Below are 18,720 nucleotides of genomic sequence, written 5' to 3'. Positions count from 1 at the left end.
TCAACAAGTTCTATAAATTCTTCTATAAATTGAGATTATAATTATTCTATAAATCCCTAAGGCAATGTTCCACTTCTGAGTACTGAGTGAATGGTGATGGGAGCCGGACAAGGCAATCCTCGTCTTGTCCCGCTTCACATCACCATTCACTCAGTACTGTTGGGCGTGCACATTGCTCCGTTCCCTCGTTTAAACGTTGGCGCACAAATTATATCACACAATCCTACTCCAAATTCCCCTTGCGCGACGTACGTCACGACGCGACGACGTCCTCAGCGGCAGACCATGCAACCGTTCATTTCAATCACCCAGCATGATGTCCTCCTGATCTGTTAGTTTCCGTAGGAATTCGCGTTGGACAGACGGACCAAGGGACAATTTTGCGTCTTATATAATAATAAATTTGGTTATCACACAGTCTAAAACCATCCATATGAGTGTTTCGAATGTTTCATTAATGGTGCCGAAATTTCTTAGCATTGCATTCTTTCCTCTGAAGAGATGAGCAAAAAAAACTTGCTGAGCGACTTGTGCGTCACAGCACAGAACGTATTTTTCTCTAGAATTATGCAAACACTTATTAAAACTAGAGCATAAGCAAGAGCAAAGTCAGTGCAGAGAACCCAATTTCCTGCTAGTCTTGTTTGCACCACTACATGGTATAGTAGGGTCAAAACGACATAACGCAGGGTGCTATTGGCTTCTCTTGAGGCAGTGTCGTGGAGCGTAGCAGTTACGAGCGTACCGGAACCCTTGATGGCAATACCCATCGCTGCAATTTGCGATGGTCTCACCTCGGTTCCTTTCCGGTTCCCTGCTGCCTCCACTACGCCGTTTCGAGCGCGTACGCAAATGCATCGTGCATCATGTCGTTTTTGACCCTACTATAATGTATAACTCAGACTTCATGTATTCAAATATCTTCTCACATTGTGTGTGAGACGTTTTAATGCTGTTTTTGAAGTGTTTTTTCTCAGTAATCCGATAGCTGTTCAGAAAAATCTCTCTGTATATAAATTTCTCAAGAAGGAAAGTGAGGTGAGACTATACATTTATGACTGTTACGCCGTTGTTAAATATTTACATTTGTCATAAGAAAACCACAGTATACACAAAATAGGCAACAATCACTAGTATCGTGCCATGCATGGAACCAACGCTGCATGTAAAAGAACCGAAGTGACGGGTGCAGTTTTGGCGCATGCTCAAGTCATTCTCACAATTGCTCCCCTCATTTCCGCAACAACAAAGCACAGTGTTGTTGTTGAGGTGGACACTCCTCATTGACGGTAAGCCATCACCGCTGAACATCACGCTGTTTTGAATTCGTAAATGTGCAGTTGCCTGGAGAAGCGACCGTAGATCACCGATTTGAGAATCTGTGAAAGTTGCATGCTTTATCCAACTTGCCGTTACCGCTTCCATGTGCCAGTTAGAAAGAAATGAATCTTTCACTGTCAGTTCCTCAACACTGATGTTACTGATCGCTTTCCGAGCTACTTTGTAGATATTCGCATGAGAAAGTGACAACGACGTGAACTGATTATTTGCCATCGCACCTTGGTGAAGCACTGCATTCGAATGGTATATTTTCATTGTTTTGATCGCACTTGGGACTTTTAACACATCGCACTTACTTATTCTAAAGAGATACAATGCAATGGGAGAGGCTTCAGAATCAGCTATGCTCAAGTGCTCGCAGTCGCCAACTACCACTACTGTGGCGTTAACCTTTGGAAGGGTTGCGGTTGATGCCGTACAAACACAATCGGCTAGTGCCCAACTTAACCGACAACTCAAGCCGGACTGCAGAAATACTGAATGTTGCACACACATCGGAACATTCTTGTTGTCATCAATGAGCTGCGTGCGACATTTGTTATTTTCAAAATACCAAAACAGCTCGTGGCGAGACGGCTTCAGCAGCATCGCATTCATTTCGCAGTCAGACGGATTGCAATCAAAAGTGGAATTGACAACAGCGAGACGATTGGGGGTGAGCCCTGAGAAGACTTCCCGGGCTGGAGTCCCGCAGAAACTGCAGTTTGAAATACGCAGACTGGTTATCTGAAAAAAGTCTTTTTTTAGGAGAAGCAATTAAGAAAGGCGTTTTAATTCTATTCTCATGAAGATTATCTTATATCGTACAGTTCTGTTATAATAACAGCTCACCAGAAGTCATCGAATTTATCCGTAAATATCTCTGTAGTAGAAGTGGACATCAGTATTACAAAAACGTGCGGGTTTTGCTGACTGACTTTTTCTGTACATATGCACGAGAACAAAAAAGTTGTCAAAAGAGGAAGATGATAAAGGGAATGCATCAGTTCCGCTTCCGAAGGAAATATTGAAGCTCAAAAATTCAATTTAGGATCACCGTCTTCATCGATAGATGTATGACATCATTTTGTGAAAAGAAGGGTAACATTTGCACAACGAGAAATTTCCTTGAAATTTGCATTCTACTCATTCACTGAATAAATGAGAAGGGTAGTAATCAATTTCAGTGTTCGTAGAGACATACCTGCGAGCCATCAAACGGTTCGGACTTCACGTTGTTCACAGTAGTTTTTGATATACTGAGAGTATGAATTCGACTGCCATTAAATGCATGCTTATCCAAGATATTGATTCGAGACGAATCAATAAACATCTCCTCCACACGCGAGAATTGGAAAGCTGATGAAAGGATGTGATCGACTTGCCCTCCAGCAACTTCAAATCTTTTGATTTGCGAGTGTGCGAACACTTGTTCGTCGAGTACTTTAACTTCTGTGTTGGTGATGTAAATATGCTCGAATGTTGCTCCCGAAGCCACAAAACGGTTGATCTTCCCGATGACGCTATTCGTTATGTTCAGAATGTGCGCAGAAATGTTGCTGAATGCATACGAGTCGATATTTCTGAGATTTGTACTCAAAAATGTTATAATTAAGTCATTGCGGAGGTACTTCACTTGCGATCTCTGATTTGGTCGCACTCGGGTGATAGAGGAGTTGAAAAAAGTAACCTGGAAAGGAATCTTGAGAACGTGCTGCTTTCGGCAGAATCAACGAATCGAATGATCATACATGTCCGAAGTGTGCCAGCAGATCTGGTACCAACAGATTCACGGATACGTTGTAAAAGACGGCAGAGTTGTGTCGCTTCGACGTTGATTTGGTCTGTTGTGGTACCGCTATACCTCGATTTGCATCGTCTGTCTCGTACTCCAAAATAGAATCACGAATATTAATAAGACGAATATCTGCATCAAGAAGAAAGGCTGCGTCTAGGTGGCCAGTCAGACCCTCAAACACGATTTCCTCTATGGATGAAGAAACAAACAGATGACTTTCGCAGCTGTCAATTCGCACCACACCTCCCATGAATAAATGGCCAACGCTGTTCATTTTACCTGAAATGACTGATAACGTTATGACTACAAATATCCTCTGTAAAATATGCTGAATTTAATAAAGAATCGAGATGCTGGATATTTATCGGTATCACATGAAGCGATGTATCAAGTCATGAGATAATTCATTTGACATGTTGCAGAGCGTCAATTTTGCTTTTGGTTTTGGTCATTGTTATTTCCACTTTTGAGAGAATTCCTAGTGCCACCAGCAGCACCAATCTGTAGCTAGGGTCAACCCATTAAACCCCTTAAGAGCGACGCAATTTTAGAGTTGTCTGAAACATCACGTTCGACCTCGATCACCTGCAAGATCTTCTCAGCTCGGAGACACTGTTCCAGAAAAGATGTCAGGGGGTTCCATTTCAACTAAAGATCAAAACAGCACCTCTGAAGGACGAAGAATACGAAAAAAATCCGCTAGCAGATGCCGATGAACATTAGAGTACAAGCGTGACGAATTGTATCCTTTCGACAGCTGTATTCAGGTCTCTGCAAAGAAAACGCTCACAGTTTTGACGCCGAGGAAGAAGTTGTCCTTTGCATCTGAGAAGACACGATCCACGAAATGTTCCGTATGTGTCACCCGCACTACTAATGATTTCAGCAGGAAGAAACGTCTGTGGAGAAAGCTGCGTCGTCAGCTGAAACGAGATCGCGAGGACGAATGAGCACCGAAAATGAGAGAGTTTGAAAGGGAATGGGAATAAACCCGAGAAAAGTCTGTGTTCTACTAAGGCGGCATAGCGGCAAAATGAGGTTCGCAGAAGGGCGAAGAAGATGAAGAGGTATTCGCTGTCTTCAATACTACCAATGGATTCGCTGACGGTGAGGCAACGTTGCTAACATAGAGGAAGCGCCTCAACGCCTTGATTAACTGACAAATGCCATTATTCCCTGAACTTGAGCATGTCCAGCCACCGATATATGCAGCGGCGGGCGAGAAACCACCGAATTGGAGGTTCTGGTCTGCGTAAAAAAAGGTCTTGAGGCGAATCATAATGGATCGGCCAACCAATTGCTGCAAAGAAGAGTGAGGAACAAGCCGACATTCGTCGTGGTCCATTGACGAGGTGTTTGTTGCCAGGAGAGTGATCGACGTATAGCTGCTACACGATACTGCTATACTTCACCGAGAGAAGTGGAAACTGTGGCAAGAAAAGGAGGCGCAGTGGGACCTTTCCTTCAGCTCTACCTTCAATGATTTCATGCGAAGAGCACTGTCCCGTTGATGTGGTCACTGTACCATTTTGACATCCGTGGGTCAATCTTGAATATGTGCATTAGTGTTAATCAACGTGAAGCTGCAACATGTCGTCGTCCTTTGTATCCGTCCTAGCCGACTCCGTCCAGACACGCAAACAAATGTGGGTTTCCACGAGATCTTCGACGAGGATCAACTTGGACGGACAATCTCTTGAACGAGTTCTGCCATTTGGGCTCTCTGTTAAAAAAGGACAGCAGTCACAAGAGAGAAAGAGATTTTCAGCAAAGATGCGCAGAGGTCTCCTTAACGAAGTGCCTGCGTTTGACCCTCATCGCTAGCGAAGTCTTAATGTACAATTCTACCTATCTACTGTCCACTGTCTCGTAATGTATGGATCCAGAACGTGTGCAGCACCGTCCAAGGAAACTTGAAACACACATTAAGAAGGCATCAACATTCTCCTCTACCTTCTAAAGTACTCGTAAAAACCGTCTTAGGCGAGAAGTGTCTTTTCACAGAATACGGAACAGCGACGGAGCGTAAAGATTCCATGCGAGCTCTAGACGAAAACAGAACAGGATGATCTCATTTCAAAGACGACTCACATCGGCGAAGGTGCCGATAAGCGTTCGAGCGTAATTTTCGCCCGCCGTTTAAATCAAGCAATTCATGGAAACATTAATAACATGGGAGCGTCCTTTTGAATGAAATGTTTTGATTGGCAAACACTCATTTTGCACGCACACCCTGTTACAAAGCAAAGCGACGATAGATAAATCAATTATATAACAGGACTCTGACTTTGAATCTTGTTATATAATTGCTCTACTTTATCTGTATCTGCATGTAAACTGAAATGCATGAAGCATGAAAAGGAACAGATACACGCATTAGTTAGTCAAGCCACTTTACGAGTCAACTAGATAATGCGCTTACCAAAAGCGCTCCTTTCTATATACTTGAACAGCACATCCCGAAAATAGAGGTAGTTGACACTCGTGAGATGAAAGAAGGCGTGCGTGGATAGCCTTCCGATCGTGGAGTTTCGAAACCATATGTGTTCCATGTGGGAAAGTCCGGTAAATGCATTCGGTAGAATCACAGGAAGGGTGCACTGAATTAGTTACACATTGACTAGCATCTACCATGAAATTCTTAGTTCATAATCAGTTGACAAGTTGCTACGTTGCTCAGATAAGAGAAATTTACAATGAGTTTAAGTCATTCAAACAATTTTTCGGGATGCTCGTAAGAAAAGTGTAACCGTGTTATTAAAAAGCTATAACAGGGTGAATTTGGGATTGATTTATCGAGTCGCTAAGTTCGAAACCTTATTATAAACTTGACGAATCAGGACTTAAAGAAAGATAAGCCAAAGGATTGGATGACGCCATCCACCAATTGCACCAATCTCTCCGCCATTTTTGCTATCTTTGAAAGGCGGATGGTTCTGCTGCCTGAATGGCCAACTTGTTACTTATTTTTTTAATATCTTTCCATACCTTTTTTCACTTTCGATATTTTTGGTCTGGTTTTCACAGGGGTTCTGTTCTGGCCGGAGCGTAATCGGACAATCGACGCCCCTCTCTACATGAAACAACTCAAAAGATGGCCCATGTGGTACGCGTAAAACGTCCAAACGTCTCTAAGTCACACTGCTTCATGACAACGCGGCAAGAGTAACGCGGCAATTTTTGGAAGGCTTAGGCTGAATGACAGTGCTACAGCTTTCCTCACGAGGTTATCTGCTGGTGAATGGAATAGTGCATAGTATCCTTTTGCATAATCTTTGGAATGATGCACTTTTTCCGTTCTTTTTCGTAAGGCTTGTCAGCAGAGGAAAGAAAATGAAGAGAGCAAGAAGAAAAAGACGAGGATATAGCCGATTTCAAATAAACTCATACTAAGGGATCCAAAATGTTAGAAAAATAGATGGCGTGAAGTGTTTTTGTAGATTTAAGTCTTTTATTCCGGGAAATATTAAATAAATGAAGAACATCCCGATTAAAATAAGTGCGAGGGGTCAAGAGTACGAAGGCAAAAAAAGATTGTAAATTATACATGCGTTCTTAACAAAGCCTTGGGAACTTGCGGCTTTGCTTTTAAATGAGTTGTTTTAAATAAAAATTTCGTCAAGAAAATGGAAAATATTGAGTATGAAAGAAGGAATCAGAGTATCCGGTATCCGTAGTCGGCTGAAGGTGATTAAGGTCAATCATACTTGGCACTCGATGGCAGAAAGTGATGTCTCGCCGTTTTTATTTTATTTTTTTTTTACTGTCAGGGATCAATCCCTGACGAAAGTCGGATTTTTTATCTAGTGTACGAGAGTTAAAATGATACATTTCATATCCGACAGTAAAGAATTTAGTATTATCGCCGGGCTAAAGCCGGACTTCAGACCTTCTGTGGTGTTCGTTTCGCTCCTCTTTACTGACCAATGAAAATTTGTAGTAGTGGCATCTTCTGTCATTTTAGATTTGTATTTTTCTAGCAACACTTTTTTCTCCCTTCTTATTCTAAGTTAAGGCGAAAGATTACATAGTTTTCCTTCTATACGCGTCAGTTTTACATTTGGAGAGTATTCAACCATCAGCCTAAAATATTTCTTCGGCACCAATATGATATAGACACAAAAGCAAAAAGCAAAAGACAAAAGCTTTACTCGAAGTATAGGTGTTCCTCTTGATTTCCCCCAACACGTAATGTTTTAACATAAAATGACGTGAACAACATCACCGTAGTGATAACGATAAGTTCCACTCAAGACCCTGTAAACTGTTGGGTACTATTTAAGCAGCCGTTTGTGTGGGTGTTTAAACTTTCTGAAGAAGACATGCTACCAGCTTGAGGTGGCACGTGCAAGGAGACAGATGCGCGGAGGGGTCATAGAGGTACAATGCAACAAGGGCAGTGGCCATGAATATGAAACGGTTGCAACGTCTCACTTATCTTTCGTAACATCCACACGAAGTTACTGCGCACCAATTCGACGCCAGTGGACCCGTCGCACTCGCTTTTACCGCTCTACGACGCTGGCGCACCAAGCCAACGCCGGTGGACCCTTCCCACCCCTTTTTTTGGAACTTCGCTTCACACACACAAAATCAAAGGGTCCCTAAAAAGATATTAGAATCCTTTTGTTGCGCAAATCTTCCTTTACAAAAAGCAACCACCCCTGTCATCCTCCGTCTCTTCTGTAGTCCGTTATTCATATTTATTTCAAGCTACTAAAATCTGCTCAGTAATTTCTATAGCAGTAATTTAGAATCAGGGCCTCGTTCTAATCGCTAGAACGATCTCTGAATAACACATCTGTGCGGCGAACAGTGCTCTAAATGCAATTTCAAAAAAACTGCCGGTGAAATGTTCTTCTCAGTAATTATTTCCGGTTTTGCAAAAATCTGATTCGAGATTCCGGCGGAGATGGAACTATGTTTATTGTCTGCGATCACTGTCAATGAGTAGAATTGTGTGCAGGAAGTGAAAACCACTGAAAAAATGCTTTTAGCAACTAGTACCATTTTTAGCATTTTTTTTCAGTGGTTTCCACTTCCTCGTTCTGCCTCGGTATTAGTTGTTTTTCCATTTTGCAAAAAAGAATCCCGGCAAAAATGGAAATCGAACTCTCAACCTTTCGTTTCCATTGGAGATGAGTTACATTGTTAGTAGGTAGTAGGAAATAGTGTGGAAATTGCTTTAAAACGTTGTTTGCAGCTGTTTCTTGCAGTTTGCAAAAATAATGGTTCCTGCGGGGATCGAACTCGAACTCCCGAGCGCTAAACCCACTGCCAAAAGAAGAATTGTATAGTCGAACACGTTGAGAGCTTCCACTTTTTTCAATTTATATGTGCACATATGTACTGACTTACTTCTAATCATTGCATATATTATATTACATATTTTTATTTTACTTGCCGCACTTTATATTTAATATTCATTATAACAGTGCTTATTAATACTTTCTATATTATATTATTTGATTTATTTATTGATCGTCCAGTTTGTTCCTTTAATTCTGTTAATTATAAAAAGTTTTCATTGTTATATGCTATAGTAGAAAGAATGAGGTGAGGGAGTCGTTTTCTGGAGGGCCTTCTGCGGAGAGGGTCGTTATCGGGAGGGGTTTTTCCCAGTTTTTCCCAGGTTTGACCCTGCCCAATGAAAGACAGCATGGTCGACTGCTTCTTCGTACGCGGGTAATACCAATCATAAGAACTAATAAGAGAGGGATTGCAGTTATGGACAATGAAGACTTTCACAACTACTATTAAGTAATCGGACGTATTATGGTAGTCTTCATGTCATCCATCAGTTCAGTGCCAGTCGAAACGACGTAATTTATGCTGCAGCACGGCATTAGCTAGTTGAAGATGAAAAAAGAACGTGGAACGGCTTAAACCGTTCTTTTTTCACCTTCTTCCACGTTTCAACTGGCACTGAATTGATGGATGACAGCAAGGCTACGATACTACGTCCGATGACTTTTCAGTAGTTATGAAAGCCTACATTGTCCCTAACTGCAATCCTTCTTTTGTTGAGAGAAAAACTGGCGACTACAATAAAATTCTCTTGCGCGTACAGTAAAGACAGAATCACGTATATATAGCGCACGTAGCGGCGCCAATAAACATACAACGATCGGATTAGAATTATCACTATCCTATGTGCTTTTCAGATGCTTTTGATCGAGGGTGGAGTGGATGCAATCAGGAACACCCATTGGTTAACCGAGGTTCCAGTTTTTGAAGAGAGTAAAACTCTCTTGTGATAGAGTTCGCGATTGTAAACCGTCTCTTGAATTGGTTTTGGTTATGAAAGCAATGAATTACATGTAAATAGAGGCAAATCCACTCCATGGACCTTAGGTTCAGTTTGGCAGCTCGAGAACATCGAGCACACAAAGTATGTGTGTTTAGTATGTGTATTTAAGCCTTACGTATACGGAGAAGTCGACTTCAACACTCCATTTTCAGTATAATAAATCTCGCAAGGAACGTAACTATTACTATTGGGAAAGTTTACTGGTACGAAAATTTTGACTAGTTAAAGTCATCGATTAAGATTTTCTCCCAGCAAAACTAGGATCCCTACGTTCTGTGTCATCCTGTATTGTGAAGTATTGCTAGTTATCCATCCTCGCAATTCAACCACTGCCTCTGCTAACCCAATCTAGTGTTATGTCAACTGAAACCAACCATTGAAAAATTTGGCGGTGTGAAAATGATTCTTTCTGATTCTTTTGAAAAGAGGTATTCACAAGATTCACACGGCGAACTACGGTTCTTTTTTTTTGTTAGATCACGCGCTTAAGAAGGCACCAGAACCTGGTAACTTTTTCAGCAACGATCTTTGTCATCAGTCCTGACAGTTTAACCGTTCATTTCTCGGCTTACTGTAGCCATTATCATTGTTAAATAGCAATAAAGTATGAGTACTTCTTTCTTGTTCTTTGCTGACCGTGGAGCTTAGAATCCTCCTCAAACAAATGAATCCCGGTTCTCAGAGAAACTTCTTCTCATTCGCAAACTCTTCTTCCTTCTCGTTCTATTTGTTCTTTTTAATGTTTTTATGATGTATAATGACTACATTGCGGTTCGAGGAATATTTCAATTATCCCTCCAACAACTGGAATGTTACTTGTTCTAATGCACAGATATTGAACTATGGTGTTTACCAAGGTGTTTTACTGAGTCAGCACTGAACCTGGTACATTTGATTGCTTGCTCAGATCGATGCTCCTCTTAGCTCACCTTATCAATGACTAATTGTTTGGGCGACTGCAGAATGTTCCGGAAAGCATGCGGCTCGAAGGTCAGTCGGTCTGTAGAAACGTATTCATGCAATGAGTCCAACTTTTCAGTACATTGTCTCTTACTTATTCCAATAAACGACAACCGCTCCGAAAGCACGACACCGCCGAAGCTGTCATCGGTGACGAACACTGTGGCGCACGAATGGATCGTCAGCGAACCTACGTAGGCCCCACCCAGAGAGGAAATCACCAACTTCGAGAACGGAATCGAATCACATCTGAAACGAATGGAATAGTCAAAGTACGCTCTCAACGCTATCTATGCGTGCATGTGTCGATTAGTATTCATGAAAGATAAACTGTTTGACGTTGAATCAAATCAATGAATCAGACAACGCTCTCGCGATGTTCGACTTCATCAGAGAGTCGCACAGGTTTATTAATCCTATGCAGTGCACAGATTCACAAACCTCTGCGGCTAGACCAACCTCTGGATCGTGTAGTGTGATTACCCTCTCAAACAAACTTGATGCCAATTTATCTATCCCACGCACACCAAAACGCAGCTGGCTATGGGCGGTGTCGAACCATCGGGAGCACTGATTTAATGATAACTACCAACAACTGCTCACCACGCGTCTTCTGCTCTACACGCAACAGATAGTTGTGTTCAGCGTACTCTGTAATCTATCTTAATTCAAAAAATGTCATCCTGCCTTTCTGCTGTTTTTGAATGAAGAATTATAATCGTATGCAGCTATAGTAGGTCAAAACGACATGAAGGACGTACGCAATTGCGTGCGGGGGTTTTCTCGAGGCACTTCGGTGGGGTTTAGCGGCTAGGAGAGTGGTGCACCACCAATCGCTGGAGTTAACAACGGTGATAACTCGGTTCCAACTGCTGCTTCCACCCCGCCGTTTCGAGCGCGTACGCAAATGCACCGCAACTACATTCGTGATTCATGTCGTTTTGACTCGACTATACTATTTTATTGCATAAGGATCATTTACATTTTCGTTTACACGACGAGAATTTGAAACGTAATTGAAAAAGTAATTGTGATTACTGGATTTCAAGCTGACCCTCTGCAGAAATATATCTCGTCTTTTTTATTACTTCCTTTCTCAAGAAAAGTTCCTATTGTGTTCTCAAATATCCCAAAATACAAATTGCGGGACTTCCCTACTGAAGGTCACAATTTTTGCACAGTGAGTGGAATCGCTTTCGGTCTCAAAGGCACATATCTTATTTTTAAGTCACAAAAAACAGACGTACTTGATAATAATACTATCGAAAATATGAATAGTGTATCTATATGTATATATACACAAATGCGGATCGTTTACTAAAGAAAACCACCAATAGTGAGTCATAGATGGTTATAAACCGGTCTGTTCCAGCACCCACGCACCCGTTTTTCGGCCAAAAGACGTTATTATGATTATGTGTGCGAAATGTGTTTTGGTACAGGCCCTCGAAGTGTTCGTCACATGCGGCGATCAACTTTTACAGCCTGGCACCAGGGCGAGCTCTCGCCGGGTTTGGCGCCGACAAGTGGGGGCAAACACGTCGAGTTTTGCGACCGAGGCGGCTGGCCTTTTTGTACCCAGTCGGCCAAATCGGACTTGCAACAGTGCCGCCTCACCGTTACACAGTTCGCTGGTCGTATGGACTCGCTAACCTCATTTCCACTTACGAGTTCGTTCATATCATAGCACGTTGATCTCGCCCTGACTTTCTCTCTCATCAAATCGTTGTTGACTCGTCGTTTTACAGACTTACTGGAGGACTTAAAAAGTGGAACCAAGACTGCTTCTCTCGAGAACCGATGCGGTTATGTGTAGGCACATCTTTGCTGAACAAACTCCATAAGCAATTCTTTGGTTGTACGCATTCATTCGCTTCAGACTTCAAATGCTATTCCATGTCTTTTCTGATACGACACTGCCTCCTTTTACACCTTTCAGCTTCCCTTTTCCCATCCACTGTAATTATATATATATATATATATATTAACTTAATGTTAAAGTACGTACGAGAAAGTTGTACGTTCTGTGGAGTGCACTAACTACTCAAAATATCGTTTCGTCAGTTCGTAGTGATTGAATAGAAATGTCTCATGTGGGTAGAGGAAATACTAGAAGAATATAATGCTTCTCTCATTGAGTTGTTCAACTCATAAATTCTCTGCGGCCTTCATTTGAATATCGGCATAAGAAGGCGCTGAATGGAGCTTATCAGCTCATCGATTGCTTCTGTTTTGCTTATAGAAAGATTACAGAATTCTATGGTCCTCCACTCCATTCAGCAATATTGCTGAGCAATTCGGCACAAATTCATTACGATACCAACTTTCTTTTGCGCCCATCGCTATCAGCAAATTGTTCTACGCATGAAAATTCATCAATGCAATCGATATTGTTCTTCTTCAAAGACAAATTTTCATTTATGTGCCCACAATTATTCCCTGCAAACTTTATCCGTAATCGAAATGGTGCCAGTGTTAGTGGATGGGTGTTGGCTTAAATTGAATAGTTGTTGTTTAATCACACACAGTTTGTTAGAGGCTAAAGGTGATTCGCATATAGTGTGTTTGAAGGCATCACCCCACAAATCCCACGGTACGGATTTCAGGTGGAGTATTCGTATACGGGATCGTAGATTAAGGAGAGGGGGTGATTCCGTCCATTTTTTCTTAATTGCCGCAAAAAATGGCCCGGAAGGTGCGGCGCGTGCACAAGGCTGGCTCGCTCCAATCGAACTCCTTGTAGAAAATAGCACGCCGGAACGCCCGAAGCAGTATCCTCCGGCTCGTTTTTTACGGCAGATAGGAAGAAATGGACGGAGTCACCCCCCCCCCTCTCCATAATCTACGGTCCCGTATACATACTCCACTTGAAATCCGTGCTACCTCAGATTCGTGTGGTGATGCCTTTAACCATGTAAATGTGAAGGGTCTTCAGGTCTTTCTCGTGTTTGTCGTTTCCGTGGGCACGTGTGTACTACACATATATCTACAGAAAAATTTAAATATAGTAGTTTAGCATAGTCATGGAGACAAATTTGGCGTTGCAAATTATAATAAAAGTTGTGAAGTATTGTTTGCGAATTGTGTTAGGCGGGAATTGTTTCTTCCTCCCCCCACCTTCCACTCTACTCAGAATGACTGATTAGAAAAATCACTACTGAAACTCTTCTTGGATGAGAGATTGATTGAAGAAATCGACATCGAAAGGACATTCTTATGCAGATACCTAGGTCCACTTTTATTTTCGATCCTAAGTATATTCCTGAGAAATTCCAAACGATAATCGCAGTCTCTGAAGCAAACACCAATGAGATGATTCGAGAAGTGTGAGAAGAGGCGAATTTAAGCGCCCTGCACTACTAAGCCTTCGGTTGTCTCTTACATACATCTTGTACATGCTGTCCTATGTTAACTGTCATGTTCATTTCGTTTCGTTCGTTTTCGCTCTCACCAAAAAGCAACGAATGCGCACTTTCTGGCTAGTGTTAATGGGACTGTAGTAATAGTATAATATAGTATATAGTAGTTGAGTCAAACCGACATGAAGCACAAACAGTTGCGTAAGCGGCTGCGCTCGAAGCGGCGTGGGGGGGACGTAGCGGTTGGGATCCTGTAAGGATCCCTGCTACCGCCAGCCATCTCTGCAGTTCGCCATGGTCCCACCCCGATTCCAACCGCTCTCTCCACCGCACCGCTTCGAGCGCAGCCGCTTACGCCACTGTCCGTGCTTCATGTCGTTTTGAACTGACAATATGTATGTATTATTGATTATCCATTAACTCCTGGGTCAACATTCGAGATATTTCGATAGGTAGACGGAAACGCATTGACTTGTCATACCTAAAACATAAGAAAAATGCAAGTAAATTTGATGCACATAGCAACCCAAACATATACCGTTGACCATGCATAATAGGTGCTGAAGCGCCTCGGTTTCTCAGTGTTTCTTTTAAGGTTTTTAAAGCAGGCCAGATGGGTTGAGAAGCGGATTGCTTTGCATCCGCCGCTCGCAGCCATGTTTTCATTGTATTGACCCATTACTGTTTGATATTGAGCAACATTGGTCCCAAACTGCACTGATTTCACACAAAAGTCCGATACTAATATAGAACAGCAAGTATCTGTCCTGACCATACCGTTGGAACGGTACGCTGTTATCAATCATGAACACTAACAAAAACAACTTACAATGCCCCTTCACTCGTTTCGCCACACTTCAAACCGCAAGAGTAGCATGAAAAATGCCACCTGCTTTGAAAACGTTTGAGAGCTCTTGAGTGTTTTTCATTAGCTTAGCGAAAAGCTAAGAGCGACCAGTTGGGTCTCGTATGCAGTCTTAATGTTAGCAATGAACCGCTCCATCATCTGTAAGCATTGCTGTAGACGTTGGAGATGTGAAGAGAACTGATGACCTGACATTCGCAGGTTTAGTTTGTGTGCAGCAGATAGGTAATCGTTTTCCTAGGTCACACACGGATATAGCTCGTTGGCAGATGGTGCGAAAATTGCGATTTGTGCGTCTAACCATCTGGCCGCAGCTATAGAGTCGATCGCCTCCTGCCTTCCATTCATGAATTCAGCGGAATTCGACTCGACTATTGGTGTGCATCCATCGACGTTGTGCGTAATCGGATAGCGCTAACGAATGCAGCGTTCGCCGACCGCCTTCCATTGCTTTCGTCCACTGACCCACCACCACGGCACGAGGCTACGCAAACATCACTCGCTGCTACCGTTTACGGCTTAATGGCAACAGTCTTTTCCTTGGACTTTGTTGGAACAACTGAATAACAGCTTCTGTTTATGAGTCGTGCCAGGATTATTCGAGAAGTTCTTTGCTTTCAATTTTCTCTACGAATGTCTTCTTCCACAGTCCAGTTAAACTGATAAGCATTTTTGTTGTGCTATTGTTATCGCTTCTCAGCCAGCTCATATGAAATTCCTTCGAATGCATCGTCGCCGCCACGGGTTCCTCTTAGATTTTCTTTCATAACTTACTATTCCAGTTACCTAAAACACATTGTGGACTCGACCTTCTTATTCTCCTGGAATTGTTGTTCTATCGCTCGATGATCACACGCCAAAGGCCCCTAAGTCGGGTCGTTATGGAGGCTTAACATCATCTGCTAGTATGTGAATCCGACAGTTGTTTCTTCCTAATGACGGAAAGCTTTCTTCCAATACTATTATTCGAAGATATCTCTGCTGCTAATGATAGTATACGTGCACAGGGGAGCCAAATTACGGCTGACTGCTCCCTTATCAGTCTTTTCTCGTTGATGTAAGTTTGGTCATGGTCCCCTTCAAAAGAGAGGACACAGAGTAGACCATTGATCGTTCAGACTTCAGAACTTTGTGAAGAACTTCTACTCGTGGCCATCAGATCATAATAGATTGTTGATGTTGCAGGCCTCATTGATGTTGTTGCAGTTACTACGATATTTCAAATTATCGTAAAAATGCTTTATTGCGAGAAAAAAAAGCGCTTCAAACTTCAGACCTTCACCTTCGCTTCTCCTTATTCCCGTCTTTTTAATTACACAGGCAATGCAAGTCGGGATTTAGAGTTAGAAGAGGATGGATGGGTTAGAAAAAAGAACATATTTCTGGTTATCAGCTTTGGCCGAGAATTACCTCTTTAGGAGTACAAATACTGAATAAGAGAACCTGAAAAACGGATATTGTTTTGAGCAGTAAAGGAAAGTTGCAAATATGTTCCTCGAGGACTTGAAGGGTGGAGAACTAAACCAGGAAAAACAAGCAATTCTATGGACTGAATTGCACGTTTGCCTTCCCCTTTATAATTAGTCATTATTGATTAAAATAATCAAATGAGAATTTGTCTTGAAGTGAAACCCGTCCTAATATTCTTGTAACGAGAACTGTGCGGCTATCAATTTTTTCCAATTTTTCTTTTGCACAAGAGACATATTTCAATGAGTGGTGCACCAGGTACAGTATTTCTGCTCCCGACTGCTACAAAAACGTACTGAATCCTGAACGAGATCGATTCGACTACGTCCGAAACACCGGTGTGATTAACACGTTTTTGCTATGTAGCACCTACATTCAAGACGATTACGGTTCAAGCACACTCACTCAATGAAAAGCAATGCCTCGATAAAAATGTCCTACTTCCATGGTTGTGTAGAATAGTGCAGTAAATAGGATCGTTATAGTTATAGTAGTACCATGACTCATATTTTCTTTTTTTTTTCTCCATGACTAATTCCAAAGGTTGGTGTAAAGTTCCTCTTCCGTCTGGTGACGGAGATGAGTCATCGTCTCCATGCTATCTTTTTTTCATCGTCATGGGATAAGTGATATTCTTTCCATCACACATTTCTTTATCTAAACATCGCTAGACTCGAATGCTACATACTGAGGGATCTACTGAGGTGCCCTAGTTCCCGGTCTGAACTCTGAGTTTTCCGAATACCTCTTTCCGAGTTTCCTCTGCTGCCTTGCAGTGGCATGCACGCGCCCCTGTGAGGATGCGAAAGTCTGTTGTGCTCGTTTATCAACCGCGTTGTCTACGAAGCTGGAGATTTCTTGCTGTCATTATTTTTGACTATGATAGAAATGGGGAATCTGCTCAGGTGAAATGTGCTTTACGACTTCGATGTAACCGCTCCAAAAATGTAAAGTCTTTTTAACGATTTGTGATAAATGTTTGGACAGCAATGTGCAAAATACCCTGGTTGCTATGTGACTTGATTATCTTTTTAGACCTCCTAAAAATAAAAAGAAATCAAATATAAAGGTTTGTTTGAGTTCTATAAATTGTGTAGAAACCTCAGAAATTCAACTCAGAATTCAACTAGCAAGAAGTTAGCCAAACACCTAAGAAAGAATCCGAAAAGAGCACAGGAGCGATTTTTGTTCTATTTCTGGAAATAATTCGCAAAGACTACATATGTTACAGCACTAGAACGCGATTTAAAGTTACCTCACCTAGAGTTGAATATACGGAACCTGGAACCTCAGCTCCGCTCCTCTCCCCTTTCGCTTGTCTACTACCTTCCCTGTTTCTCAGCTACAAGCATGATGTCGTCGATTTTCTAAAGGTTAAGTTCTAAAGAATGCCATATGGGGATAACGGACTGAGCTGCTTTCTACCTCCCTCACGGGAGCAGCTTAAAAGTCGTAGGTCCCAATAATTTTTACTTGGATCTGGAATTTATGCTCATCTCAAAGGAAAAGAACTGGACAAAATTGAATTTACCTTCCAGGCGTGTGTATTATGTACATTATAGATTAAAAGCCTATTACATCCCGATCAATGGGCTCGTCGTTTTTCCGGCTGAAATTCCGACGCAAGTGGTAAATCAATGTAGCCAGACACTTAGAACAATGCGACTTGTTTGGAACTTCTAAGTAGATCTGGTGTCTCCTCCAAATAACAACACATTTTCACAAAGGATAAAAAGATAAGGTGTCTTGAGTTAAGTTATCTCCCTGCGATGCGCAACACGTTCGACTTCAATTTGGAATGGCCTGAGGTTTATGAACGAATGTATGGCTTACGCAATGGCACGCAGCGAAACCATTTAACCTCTGCGCTACACAAACGCGTATTTGTGTTTGCTTAAAGTGAGTAGACAGAAAGTGGTGGGACTTTCTGTCGATCGGCTCTTCCGGCCTATTTGGCGCACTTTTTGACGTAGAACTATCTGAACCTACTATAACTGTCACGTGTTGTAACCTTTTCGAGTAAGTAATTCACCAGACGTAATCCACCTTATTCAACAAATGGAACAATAACCTTCACAGTCGGATTTTCGATGTCATTGTTCCAATTCAAAAAAAAAGAAAACGCAAGATGTATTAGGAGTTTATGGTAGACTAAGGTATGACTCCTTCCACTCTTCATCCTTAAGATGCTGCGAACTTTCAAACGGGGGGAAAATTGCGCAGATTTCTTTGGAATCAACTAGTTAAGTTTCCTCTGCTTGAGCCAAACTGTGCAATCTGGAGCATTCTCTCATCTAATTCTGACCAAATTTTTTTGTATTTCTTTTTTTTTCATCGATGTAGCAAACCAACACTATACTGATATCACTTTGCTTTCTCAGCAGAGGAAAGAGGTCGCCCGCTCCTTGTTCGCTCCAGCTTCTCATTCCTCCATTCCTATCTTTTAAATTCACTTCGAATGTTTCTGCCGAAGAAACCTTTCGTTCTCGCATCGCTCAAAACTCGCAAATCTTTTGAAATTGCACAAAGAACTTATGAGTCGATAAACACAAGCTCATGGATATGGATTCTATTATTGGGTCTCAGCATGTTTCTCAACTACCAATCCGTATGTCTTACTATTTAAAATATAATTAAT

The 18,720-nt window shown here is 41.9% G+C and overlaps 2 protein-coding genes across 3 annotated transcripts; one reads left to right on the top strand and one right to left on the bottom strand.

Moving 5' to 3' along the window:
• Positions 1-1,089: 1,089 nt before the first annotated feature.
• Positions 1,090-10,778, bottom strand: RB195_010360 (uncharacterized protein; the record flags this gene model as incomplete). 2 transcript variants are annotated; one of them, XM_064191330.1, is made up of 8 exons in its annotated part: positions 1,281-1,303; positions 1,368-2,067; positions 2,525-3,010; positions 3,072-3,397; positions 5,541-5,718; positions 10,358-10,428; positions 10,483-10,637; positions 10,753-10,778. In XM_064191330.1, 8 exons carry the CDS (start codon positions 10,776-10,778, stop codon positions 1,281-1,283), a joined length of 1,965 nt encoding a protein of 654 aa, XP_064048913.1. The 2 variants fall into 2 exon arrangements, with proteins under 2 accessions (XP_013300671.2, XP_064048913.1); XM_013445217.2 differs by lacking the exons at positions 5,541-5,718; positions 10,358-10,428; positions 10,483-10,637; positions 10,753-10,778 and having other exon boundaries at positions 1,090-2,067; positions 3,072-3,392.
• A 1,072-nt stretch (positions 10,779-11,850) lies between these two features.
• RB195_010359 (uncharacterized protein) lies at positions 11,851-12,204 on the top strand (the record flags this gene model as incomplete). Its single annotated transcript, XM_064191329.1, has 2 exons — positions 11,851-12,058; positions 12,137-12,204. The coding sequence occupies 2 exons, from the start codon at positions 11,851-11,853 to the stop codon at positions 12,202-12,204; spliced, it is 276 nt and encodes a 91-aa protein (XP_064048912.1).
• Positions 12,205-18,720: the final 6,516 nt, after the last annotated feature.

The sequence above is a fragment of the Necator americanus genome, chromosome III, assembly GCF_031761385.1.
Source record: "Necator americanus strain Aroian chromosome III, whole genome shotgun sequence".
In the NCBI taxonomy this organism is placed as follows: domain Eukaryota; kingdom Metazoa; phylum Nematoda; class Chromadorea; order Rhabditida; family Ancylostomatidae; genus Necator; species Necator americanus.
This window is presented reverse-complemented; position numbering and strand designations above follow the sequence as displayed.